The 12,991-nt window shown below is 44.9% G+C and overlaps 1 protein-coding gene across 3 annotated transcripts in view; it reads left to right on the top strand.

Annotated features, from left to right (window-relative positions):
• Positions 1-12,991, top strand: part of LOC117361527 — a 672,067-nt gene that overhangs the window by 236,527 nt on the left and 422,549 nt on the right. For all 3 annotated transcript variants that reach the window (XM_033946990.1, XM_033946988.1, XM_033946989.1), the window contains exons 5-6: positions 4,351-4,424; positions 4,535-4,608. In XM_033946990.1, the coding sequence (XP_033802881.1) occupies positions 4,351-4,424; positions 4,535-4,608 (148 nt within the window). The remainder of the gene's footprint in view (positions 1-4,350; positions 4,425-4,534; positions 4,609-12,991) is intronic.

Genomic DNA, 12,991 nt, shown 5'->3' with positions numbered 1-12,991 from the left:
CTGGCTACACTTCTTGAAGCCCGTTACAGGCCGGGACATAGAAGGAAAAATGGCCGCCGCAAAATCGAAGCCCTTGGGCTGCAGCCGAGCGGCCTGCCTCGGCAGTCAGACGGAAGATTGAAAATTTATTTATTTATTTTTTTTAAACTAGAAATTAAGAAATAAAGTAAGAACAGCGATTCGTGAAGAAAAAAATACAAACTGCGGTTCAGAGAAGGCACGAAGTAACAAAGTTAAATGCAGAGAGTCAGACGGATTTCACGGCTCCGCAGAAAACTGAGAACTGAGGAGACGCGCCCTGCGCTGGGCGGGAAGGCACTCACGTATACGCGGTGTGGTCGACTCGAAACTTCTGGTTTCTTCAAGCAAGTATGCTTGCGAGCTTCCGCATCCGGGCTCCGCTGATGTCGTCACCCATATGCAAGAATAGCCTGCCTGCTTGTCCTGGGATAAAATTTTCTTAGCCACCAACCCTGCCTTTCACAAAAATAGCCAGCCATACCAGGGGGAAATCGAAAAGCTTTATATTTGTCTAAAAAAAAAAAACAACCACCGGAGTGAGAGGCATAGAACGGTCTAACAAAAGCTCCAGATAGCTGACCATTCGTCTCCAGAAAGCCCTGACCACTGGCCAACTACAAAAAGCATGGAAAAAAGACTTAGGTGCACCAGCACATTTCTTGCACTGCGCCGTCTCTGCGAAACCAGAATGAAATAATTGAACCCACATAAGATATGCATGATGTAGCACCCGAAACTGACACTCCCTGAGGTCAGCCAAGACAGAAAGACTTATTAAGACTTAGCCACAAGGAAAGATTTATAAACTATAAAGAGTTTTACCTCATGCAAAATTGTCATTTCTTTAATAAGACATTAACTATTTTTTTCTGAAGGCCTTCAACTACCTACAAATCCAAAATGTGGCCCTGCAAAAGGTTTGAGTTTGAGACCACTGCCCTAGAGGAAAGGAGGGACAGGGGAGATATGATTCAGACGTTCAAATACTTGAAAGGTATTAACGTAGAACAAAATCTTTTCCAGAGAAAGGAAAATAGTAAAACCAGAGGGCATAATTTGAGGCTGAGGGGTGGTAGACTCAAGAGAAATGTAAGGAAATTCTTCTTTACAGAGAGGGTGGTGGATGCCTGGAATGTGCTCCCAAGAGAGGTGGTGGAGAGGAAAACAATGACGGAGTTCAAAAAAGCTTGGGATGAATACAGAGGATCTAGAATCAGAAAATAATAAATATTGAAGGGGTAAGGCCAGTACTGGACAGACTTGCATAGTCTGTGTCTGTATATGGCATTTTGGTTGAGGATGGTCTGGGAAGGGCTTCAATGGCTGGGAGGGTGTAGATGGGCTGGAGTGAGATTTAACGGAGACTTCGACAGTTGGAACCTAAGTACAGTACTGGGTAGAGCTTTGGATTCTTACCCAGAAATAGATAAGAAGAAAAAATTTAAATTAAAAAAATTTAAATTGAAGCAAGTTGGGCAGACTGGATGGACCATTCGGGTCTTTATCTGCTGTCATCTACTATGTTACCATGTTACTATGTTATCAGGGCTTGGAAAAGGATTTGGAAGGGAAGGGTGTCAAGGTAGCAACGGTTAGCTCGTAGTTTCCATAGTGCTGCAAAGCTTTTGCGAACCACAGCAGTGATTTGGCTTTCCATAGTCATCTTTCGGTCTAGAGTCACTCCTAGGATTTTGTTAGTGGTTTGTAGTGATAGTGGTAAAAAATATGATCACGTTAATCCTTTTTTGATCAACTCACACTGGCTTCCAATCAACCACCGTATCACCTTTAAAATATTACTCTTAGTATTGTCGCACTCCTGGTACCGGGTCCTGTATCGGATACCGGGTAGCGCGCAAAACACTGATGCTGGTGTGCCTTCAAAAGTTGAAAGCCCTGCTGGGACAATAATGTTCTGGGAAGTAAATGGTCAGAATAGCAACTGTTCTTCCCACAGAATAAGGCTACCGTTCAGCCACAGTTCAAATAATGAAGGCTTTATTCAGTAATGCAGCCAATGTTCAAAATATATGCAAAATAAGGAAAAAAACAACTCAAACAGTTCACTTGTTCTGGCTTTCAGCCCTGCAGTCCTTCTGATTGCCTGGTTAGCACAAGGCTGGCCACACCCTTGTCTCAGGGTAAGTCCTAAAGTTTCTCACCAGCTTCTTTCCAGCAAAAAGAAAATAACAATTGGTGAGTATTGCACAGTACTGCAAAAATTAACTGGTCCTGATAAATCACACTGTGCCTGCCTAAGTTTAATCAGGCTTTCCCCTACCAACTCTAGTAAGTTGGTGGGGGTGGGGAATTGTCAAATCCACTCTCAAAACAGCCAAATTGGTGCCCGCAATCCCAACCCTGTGGATCTTGTGTGGATTCGGCCCAGACTTTCCCCTACCAACTCTAGTAAGTTGGTGGGGGTGGGGAATTGTCGAATCCACTCTCAAAACAGCCAAATTGACGCCCGCAATCCTAACCCTGTGGATCTTGTGTGGATTCGGCCCCACAATCCCCACTGTGTCAATCAGTGGCTTTAACTTACAAAACAGGAGGAGAAAAAAATACAGTCCAAAGTCCTTTTCAGGCAGGGCCGTTTTTCCCTGCAACGTGCTTTTAAACTCTCCCACAGCCAGCAAACATACAGTTCCTTTTCTCATAACACAGTGCAGTGGAAAGCAACAAAAAGAAAAAACTTAGCTTTCATCCATTCTGTCCTCAACAGGTTCCAAAGAAGTGTCCATGGCTTCTTCTGGCCTCAGGCAGTCTGGCTGGTTTACCAGTAAGGATTCCTCTACATCCAGCATTTCCACTTCATCTCCCTACCTGGCCTCTGGAGCACCTAGCCATGCTTCTGCTTCCTCTGCTGGCTCAGCACTGACTCTCCCTGGCTTACACTGCTCCACCTGCCTTGCTTTGTGAGAGCCACGCCCTAGCCTGTGTGGGGGAGGGGCAGGTTTCAACTTTCCTTGAGCTTTCTCCTGCTCCTCAATTAACTTCAGCAGGTGTGTGCCTAAAGGGCGTAGAGCCTGTTTTCTAAGCTGAGTCTTACCAGAGCCTGGTCTAGGTTTAAAGTAGTTTTTTGTTCTCCTTCTGTTCCAACTCCTCCCAGGGCTCCTGCTCTTAGGAAACCTCCCCAGAATCAGAGTTCTGCTCCATGCTAGTTGGAGAGCTGCTGCACTGATCAGCTCTCTTTATCTTCAGGGCCAAGTTCCCCTTCTTTCTAGCTGGAACAAGGCTAGCTGTAGTGCTGGGCTTGTGACAGTATTTAAAACTCTGTCCACCAATGAACCACAATTTATTAATAGAATGCTTATTCCTTATAATACACCATGCTCTCTCCGATCTACAATCCAAAAGCTCATAGTAGTCCCTTCCTTGAAAGTCATCGGAACCAGATGCCATGATATGTTTTCGGTGATGGTCCCGCAACTCTGGAACACTTTGCCTCAATATATAAGAGAGGAAAATGATCTCAGTTGTTTTAAAAATAACTTAAAAAGCTTTCTCTTTAAAGATGCTTTTAATCTTTAAATTATAATTAAATTGTAAAGTAGTTACCCTCTAGGATTATACTACCTCCCTCCCTCCCTAATGATTTTTTCCATTTATGGTTCTTTTTTTCTGTTTTAAAGCACTGATTTTGTAACTTTATTCCTCCATTCCTTGTGTATCAATTAGTTTGTAAGTTTGTCGGACAACCCATTATTTTTAAATTTTAAATAGTATGTCTAAATGTATGTTTATTTTTATTCTATTGTAACTCGCTTAGTAAATTTGAATAAGTGATTTATCAAATCAAAATAAAACTTGAAACTTGTTTATAGTGGTTTGATCGTGATGTTTTCCTCATTGAGGTTCAAAGGATCTAGCATCTAGCAAGACCCACATGGGAGAATATTATGCCTGCTTGTCCTTGGAGAAAGCAAAGTTACTTACTTACCTGTAGCAGGTGTTCTTAGAGGACAGCAGGCATATATTACATCCTTCTCCCCTTGGAGTTGTCTTAGCTTTCATACTGTACTGGTGCATTAGGTGGGAAGGCACCCACGCATGCATGTTGTGGACACTGCCTGAAAGATTTAAAGTGACAGTACACTTGGTACCATCCATACCAGGCTCCATGAATGACATCATCCACATGTGAGAATATATGCCTGCTGTCCTCAGAGAATACTTGCTACAGGTAAGTAACTGCTTTTCTTTCTAGTCAGCCAAATGTGGGATAATTACAGGAAATACTTGATGACTTGGTTCAGAACACAAAGACTTCATTTAGAGAAAAGAAGCAGTTCAAGAATCGAGACTAATTTTGTTGTTTTTTTTCAGATGTAAAAGTAGTGAATGAATTGAAAGAGGAATTTTATGTTCATGTTGGCAGCTTGCATCCTTCGGTGTCAGAGGTATCCTGGAACTTCTGGTCTGATTTTATAATACAGTAAAATATTTATTTTTCTGTATATTTGTCCCTACTTTATAAATAATTATTGTTTCATTTGTTACAATTTTGCAGGCTGAAGTAAGAACTCTTTTCCAAAGATATGATGTTTCTGAGGTGTTAATTCATGAGTATTCATTGAAAAAAAGGTAATACATTTAATCATATGAACATTATATATGACCATTTCTGTGAAAAATGACTAAAGTCTCCAGTAACAAAAATGAGGTTTAAATGAATTCTGTTAGAACAGTTTGTAATACAATAGTCCATACCCCATACTTTTATGTGAAAAAAGTTAAAGTTACAGAAGTTCAAACATGTGACTGCTTAAAGTAAGGGAGATTGAAAGGCATAAATTGGTGGGAATGGGATCAAAGAATAGGCAGTTAATTTATTCCAAGTAGTCCAAGATAAGCTCATAAAAATGCATTTATTTATGTGGAAAAAATATGAGATACACAGAAGCTTTAGTATGAACCTTAAAACCTTTTTATGTATCTTAATTAGCAAGCTATATAGGAAGTCTTTACCTTACATGTTAAAGTAGTCCCTAAGATATTAGTGTGAATATGCAAAATTTGCTTCCTTGTCATCCTTAGACTGTTCCAGATAAGGAAAAATTATGTTCTTACCTGTTAATTTTCTTTCCTTTAGACACAGCAGATGAATCCAGAGACTAGTGGGATAGTACACATCTACCAGCAGGTGGAGATAGAGAACTGATTAACAGGTGGTCCTCTTGGATGGAACTTCCCGTGCACCTTCAGTATCACTCATTGTCCAAGCATCCGGAAACAGTAATATACTTAGACACTCTTTACAAAGGTGTGTTAGCTGTTTTAGCGCGCACTAAATATACGCATACGCTAACGCGCCCATTAAAGTCTATGGACGTGCTAATATTTAGTGCGCTTATATTTAGCACGCGCTAAAATGGCTAACGGGCCTTTGTAAAAGGACCCCTTAGTATGCAAAAAACTTATTTCCCATAACAAATTTCCAAGGTAATAAAACAGAATACAACTACCAACTATAACATAACCTCTGAGATTCCTGAAATAGTAATTGACAGGAAATATCCAGAAAGGGTGGGGCTTTGGATTCATCTGCTGCGTCTAAAGGAAAGAAAATTAACAGGTAAGAACATAATTTTTCCTTCCTTAGCAACAGCAGCAGATGAATCCAGAGACTAGTGGGATATAGCAAAGCAATCCTCATACAGGGTGGGACATGAAAGCCACCTCTGCAATCCCTGAAGACCCAAAGGAAGCGACCACGCACCTGCCAATTCAGTCGGAAATACATAGAGAAAGTAACTTCGCCCTAGCCAGTGCTTCCCAGGTAACTTGGACTTTGTCCAGGAAACTGCCTCTGCATTAGGCGAAGGAGCCTGAAGGTAAGCCGGCAACAGGTTCTCCGTCAGCCAGGAGGCAACAGCAATCACGGCCACCGATGCCTTGGATCACACCATACCCAGTGAATCTGAACAATGAAAGTCATTATCGAGCTGAAGAAAGCACCATAGCCATCTCTGCTCATTGAAAAGCTGTGAGGAAGAAAACTTCGATCCATAGTCCTCCTTTGGAGGACAAGAAAAGCTGACACCACCTTAAGAGGAAAGGAAAGAAGAGTCCCAAACGCGATATCTGACGACGTGAAATGCAGAAAGGATCTCTGCAGGTCAGTGCCCGCAACTGCAATACTCTCTGAGCAGATGCCATAGGAACCAGAAAGAGCACCTGCAGGTTGACATCCAGAAGCGTCATCTCGCGTAAGGACTCGAAGGTCACCCCATACAAGCCCCTCAGCCCCAACTTGAGATCCCAATGCAGACAGAACCTCCGCAAGGTGAGCAAACGCACCGCATCTCCTTCAGGAACCCAACCACGTCCAGCTGAGCAGACAATGAAGAATGCGACACGCTTCCCTTATAACCTGCAAAGATAACCACTAATACCCAAAGGAAAGAATACACCAACCTTTGGACACTTCATCCCATAAGAAGGAGAGAACATGACCCAGGAAAAAACGACTGTCCGGACTCTGGCAAATGCCGCAGATGTAAATCTCATCGTGGTCTAGAAAAGAGTAGCATCTACCTGCTCAGAATATGCTGTATGCCTGAACTGCAACTAGCCAACAAATAGGTAGGAAAATCAAACGAGAAACATCGATGATTGTGAACGGGACCCTGCGGCAGTCAGTCCATCGTGACCAGAAGCCAGAGAGAATCTCCCTTATTAACCCCAACAGATCCGCCTACCACTGACGGTGTTGCCCATCCGGATCCACCAAGACTACGGACTCCAGACCCCAGGTAATGCAAAGCAACACCTGGCCAATCATCAGCCATGGGAGAAACAACATATCGAAGCTGTCCCGGAGGCAATGGAAGAACTAACGCATCCACCTCCTTGTAATCCCTATCTCAGTGTCCATTGATAAAACTTTGCCAGCTTGGCAGTGGGAGCCGAGGCCAGGAGAATCATCACCGTGCAACCCCACGCCTGAACAATGAGCTGGAATGCCCTTGGAGATAGTTTCCACTCTCCGGGAGCTAGCTGAGTTCTAATGAGGAAACCGCTTGAACAATGGCCTGTCCTGTAATGTGAGCCCCCGACAGAAGCGGAAGACAAATCGCAGCCCAAAAAAGAAGAATCCACTCCACCTGAGCAAAATGAGAGCTCTTCACATCCCCTAGGCTGTCGACTCGTGCCACTTCCTTGACCCTGACCAAAAGAACCCAGGTCGTACTGCCTTTTATCAATGCCCGAAACTCTGACAGAGCCCACCAGGCACCCAGAAGGCCAGAAGAGAGATAGACCCCGGAGCCATCTCCTGAGACAACGAGCCCTGCGCTGAGAACTGGAGGCACCAAGCACTCCCACCCTTCTGACTGGGAACCGTAATGATCTCCAACCAGCCTGGGGATGCAAAGGCAGTCTTCCACAACGATTATGAACCTCACTAATTAGGGTTCAATTGCAATGTGGCATATAAGCCATCAAAATATTGGTCTGAGTAATTGTTCTTTTTCTGGACTTATAACAGCCCTCAACTTGTATGTAGCTTGTATTATTGTCTTTCTTCAAAATAAATAAAGACTGGAAAACAACATATGTTTCATTTTTTACTTATCATATGGTGCAGAGTCTCTAGCATGCCCCGATGGGACCCGGTTCGCCCATACGGGCTTTTTCAAGGGTTCTTTAAGGAGCTCTTATTTTTAGCGTCCTCACAATTCTGGGGCTAGGACTGTTCTGCGCAGAACAGTCCTAGCCCCAGAATTGTGAGTCTATTTATTTTGAAGAAAGACAACAATACAAGCTACATACAAGTTATAAGTCCAGAAAAAGAACAATTACTCAGACCAATATGTTGATGGCTTATATGCCACATTGCAATTGAACCCTAATTAGTGAGGTTCATAATTGTTGTGGAAGTTTCCAAGTTGCCTCACTTTTCAACTTCATCACCATTGCTGTACAGACTGATATTGAGCAGTCACCCCTTCATGCTGCGGCAGAGTTGAGGATGCCCTCCTAGCCGGCGACTGTAATCCTGAGATACCGGCGGCCATTGGGATAGGAGAGACTAGAGAAGTGGCCTCATATGAAAGCGTGCCCAAGACACCACTACCGGTGCCGCCACCACCATGGAGCCCAAAACTTGGACATAACCCTATTCTCAGACTTGGAATCCAGAGCATGACACGCACCTGAGACTGCAACCTTCCGGCCCCAGACCTAGGGCAAAAACAGCTTTTCATGAACAGTTGTGGACAGCATTCACCAATGCTCCAATGACTGAGAAAGGATCTGTGACCTTCTTAGAAACTAGCAGATCTCGCCTAAGGACTGATGTAGGGAAAAGACCTTTGGGTAACCCACAAACCCACTGGATGGATAAAGGTCGCGTCAATGAACCAACCAAGTAGATGAGGACCCAACACCCTTCATCCAAAAAAAGACTGTCACTATCACCTTGGAAAAGGTGCGGTCAATTTGAAGGGCAGAGTCCAAAACTGAAAAGGTTGATCGAGAATTGCAAAATGCAGATACTGCCAGTGTGGTGGCCATATGGGAATAAGTAAGTATGCCTTCTTGAGAACGAGGGCCTCGAGCAAGCCGCCCATCTGAACTGCAACAACGACCAATGTCTCTCCGCCACAGGTGTTGAAACGACTGACATTGAGAACCTGCTGGCCCCTCCTGAGATCCATAACCGGTCTGACGGATCCCCATTATATGGGTACCACAAAAGAAATGGAATACCTCCCCCTGGTCCTCTAGATCCCGAAGTACCAGAACTACCACCCAGAGGGCCAGTAGCACATGAAGGATGCCTCGCACCAAGGCCACTTTGACTTCTCCAGAACCTGGGGACCCCAAGAAAGAATCTGCGATGGGAGGGAAAAATTCTAAGTTGCAACCTTGTTGAACAACGAGCAAGATCCACATGGCCGGACATCGATCGGACATCCTCATGGCCCTATTTGCCATGAAGAATGACCGTTGTCCTATGGAGCTGGCGGAGGGAGCTGAGACTCTATTAGAGTGAAGCACGGGTGGACGGGCTATGGGCTGGTTGAGATATGAAAGCCATGGATGGCATAAGGAACTTTTCAATGATAAATCTTTTTTTTTTTTTACGATGTAAGAAGGAATACAAAAAGGACTAGAAGACGGGCCTACCTGGCCTAGTGATTCCGCAAACGGGGGTGTGATGGAGATGACATAAAGGAACTCCTAGGATTATCCTCCGGTAGCCACTGTGATTTGGAATCCCCCCAAATCCTTTACCAACTTCTCCAAATACACTCCAAACAAGTCCTAAACAAGGCGCCACCTAGAATCTGCATCCGCCGCCCCAAGGCATAAGAGCTGCAGCTTACCGCCTGCAACGTCAAGACCGCAATCTTGAAGGATAACCTCAGGGTGGTCATCTTGGATACTACTTCCACGAAAGTGATTATCTCCGGAAGCGCCAAGCTGTCCAGCCCATACAGAGCTATCATATACAACAGCCACCTAGTCTTCGACAACCGGATACCTGCCTCTTGTGAGCGTGCCGGGGCCAGGTTTTGTAACAGGCCACCGGCCCATGCTCACCCAACGCCGAACTCGCCGTGCCTTCAAAGGATGTTGAAGGTCCTGCTGGTTCTCATCAAAAATTAAAAAAAATAAACGTCAGGAACAATAAAGATTTAACTGAACTTGTGTCCAACTTTATTTCTAGGGTAGCAACTGCTACACTTTTAGTCTTTAAATTTCAAACAAAATACAAAGAAAATCTGGGCTTGCAAAACATAGCCCACACACCTTTCTGGCAGGTAAGTTTAGAATGATACTATTGTAGCGTTGCCCTCACAGTCTCACAGTCCCAAAAGGGCACAAAGTAATACGGCTACTGGAACATCCAGTGTTTCTGCTGGTTATTCCCAAGGTCTTTCCAACTCTGATGAATGTGTTGCCTAGGCCTGGCTTAACAGGCCTTCCCCAGCCAACCTAACAAACAGTTGGTGGGGGAGGGGAGTAGCTGAATCCACTTTAGCACAAAGCTTGCCAAAAAAAATGGCCCCACGATCCCTCCCTGAGGATATTATGTGGATTCTCCCCACTACTTCCTTGTCCATACATTCATTCACCAAAATTAGGTAAAAAAAAAACAAAAGGAGAAAATGTACAAAAACTCCACACTTTCCTCTCTGTCACCAGCCTAAGGTACAGCTGCAGCAGTTAGCTCAGCACTGCTCATGCTGTCAGCACTTGACTGGTGCTTACAAACAAACTCAGAGAAAACGATTCCAAAAGCAAACAATCAAAAAGGTAATTCAACTTAGCTTTGGTCCATCTGTGTTTCATCTGGTTCTTGTGTAGTATCCATAGGTTCCACGGCTTCCTGGCAAGCTGGCTGGTTCACCCCAGGGACAGTGGATACCTCTGCCATATCAACATCCTTATTCAGTGGAAAGTCAGGAGCCCAGTCCCTGGAGACTGCTTCCTGGGCTGACCCAGGGAAGACTGCCTTGTTCTTCCTAACCACAGCCTCTAATGCTCTGAGTTGTCCACGCCCTGACCTGAAAGGGGGAGGGCTAACCTGCTGCTTCTGCTGGCCTCTCAGTTTAGCCTTAATTGGCCCCAGCAGAGGCTCATTAGCTGCTCTCTGACACTGACTCTCAGGCTGTCCTTTTGAATAAGTCCCCTCCCTCTGCAACAGGCTGTTCTCCCACTCCCCTTCTACTCCCTGGGTTTCTGTAGACTGATGTTTCAAAGGAAACAGAGACCCTGTTTGTCTATCAGAGTTCAACCTGCTGCAGTGATCCGCCCTTTTCAAGAGAAGGGGAGGATTTGGAGGAGATTTGACTGTCACAAGCCTAGCCTTAAGGCTAGGGTTGTGACACTCTGGCATGGCCCATAGCCGAAATAAGTGCCTGCATGGCCTCGTGGACCAGTAAGAATTTGGGGGGCTTGCTAGCACCCACCATGAGATAGTTGGAAGTTGCAGAAGTCTATTCGACTGCAAAACAGGGAGACCCAGCGATGCCCTAAAAATAGAAAAATCCCAGCCCTTCCCACTGGAAGAGTCGCAGTGCTGCCAGGTCACCTTGCTCCTCCACTAGTCTTCTCCAAATCCCAAACTATTAGTACTAATAAGAATAACTTCTATAGCGCTACCAGACATCCACAGTGCTGCACCAAGGCACAAAGAAGAGGAAAACAGACAATATGCATATCTTCACCAGACAGGGACCCTAGGAGATATCTGAACCGAGACTCTGGTACTCTCCTGCCGCTGACCTCCCTCAGCAGCGATTTGCCTGCTGCTGACTTAGTCCAGAGAAAAGCCGTGACTGAGCAGCCAAACACCAAATGAATCTCCCTCTACAGCAGGGATCTCAAGGTCCCTCCTTGAGGGCCACAATCCAGTCGGATTTCCCGGATTTCCCCAATGAATATGCATTGAAAGCATTGCATGCACATAGATCTCATGCATATTCATTGGGGAAATCCTGAAAACCCGACTGGATTGTGGCCCTCAAGAAAGGACTTTGAGACCCCTGCTCTACAGCTCCTTCAGGCAGCTTAGGATGGGTCCCAAGCGACAAGAATTTGTTGTGCACCATCATAACAGAGTCAGGAGAAAATACCCCACCGAGCCCGACTGCTGCAATATTGCTGAAGCCTACCCTAGTCCCGCTGGTGCATGCTACTGTTACAAACACGGCAACCGTGGCATATGCCGCCAAATCCAGCCTTAGGAAAAAAACACCACGACGGCACCAGAGAAAATGTGCGCGCCTCCTGTGCGCGGCAAAAGCCTAACTCTTCTGATGCCATATCTGATCTCAATCCTGGAGCTTCCCAAGCCACCATACTCTCCTTACCAGCACGTGAATACGGCTTCACCCTCTCTCCAAGTCAAAGCGGACTATAAAATTACATACACGCGAGGCAGGAACCTGTAATCTAAAGTCTCCTTAACACACACACATGCGACATAGGAACCTACAGTGCAAAGTCTCCTTAACCAAACATACTCACAATTTTGGCCAAATCAAATTTGTTGTAGATGCTGGTTGTTCAGTACAACCTCTTAGTATGCTTGATGTGAACAGCATACGTTATGCACCTTATTGTTACTGATATTTTTATAATCAGTCTTTCACAGATCCTCAGCGAGGCCACCACCACTCAGTAGGCACTCAATTCTCCAACTCTTCGCCAAATCTTTGCCCATTGGGGAACTCCGCAGATAGATCTGTTTGCGTTACCTCTCAACTTCAAACTGCCTCGATTTTGCTCCCGCATCTATGCCCCTCAACGTCTCGAAGCGGATGCGTTTCTACTGGACTGGAGGAATCAGTTCCTTTATGCTTTTCCTCCGTTTCCTCTGATTCTCAAGACTCTAGTCAAACTGAAGTCGGAACATGCCACCATGATTCTAATAGCTCCTCGGTGGCCCAGACAACCTTGGTTCTCCCTTCTACTTCAACTCAGCGCCAGGGAGCCTCTTCTTCTACCAGTATTTCTCTCTCTACTCACGCAGAGTCAAGGATCCTTGCTTCATCCCAATCTGCAGTCTCTACATTTAACAGCTTGTACCTTTCTGCATAACAGACTTTTCTCAATTTTCTCCATCTGTTCAGGATATCTTACTTGCTTCCAGGAAGCCATCAACTAGACAATGTTATGGCCAGAAGTGGACTAGATTCTCTGCTTGGTGTTCTACACGTCACTTACCACCCAGATCTTCCTCCTTGACATCCGTTCTGGACTACTTACTTCATTTGTCACATTCTGGACTTCAAACTACATCTATTCGAGTCCATCTTAGTGCTATAGCTGCTTTTCATCAGCCTCTAGATGGGAAACCTCTTTATGCACATCCTATGGTTTCTCGCTTCATGAAAGGACTTCTTAATCTTCATCCACCACTTAAACCACCTCCAGTGGTTTGGGATCTCAATGTTGTTCTGGCTCAACTGATGAAACCTCCTTTTGAACCACTTGACATAGCTCACCTCAA

Source organism: Geotrypetes seraphini, chromosome 5 (genome assembly GCF_902459505.1).
Source record: "Geotrypetes seraphini chromosome 5, aGeoSer1.1, whole genome shotgun sequence".
Classification (NCBI taxonomy): domain Eukaryota; kingdom Metazoa; phylum Chordata; class Amphibia; order Gymnophiona; family Dermophiidae; genus Geotrypetes; species Geotrypetes seraphini.
The sequence above is the reverse complement of the archived record's forward strand: the minus strand, read 5'-3'. Positions and strand labels throughout refer to the sequence as shown.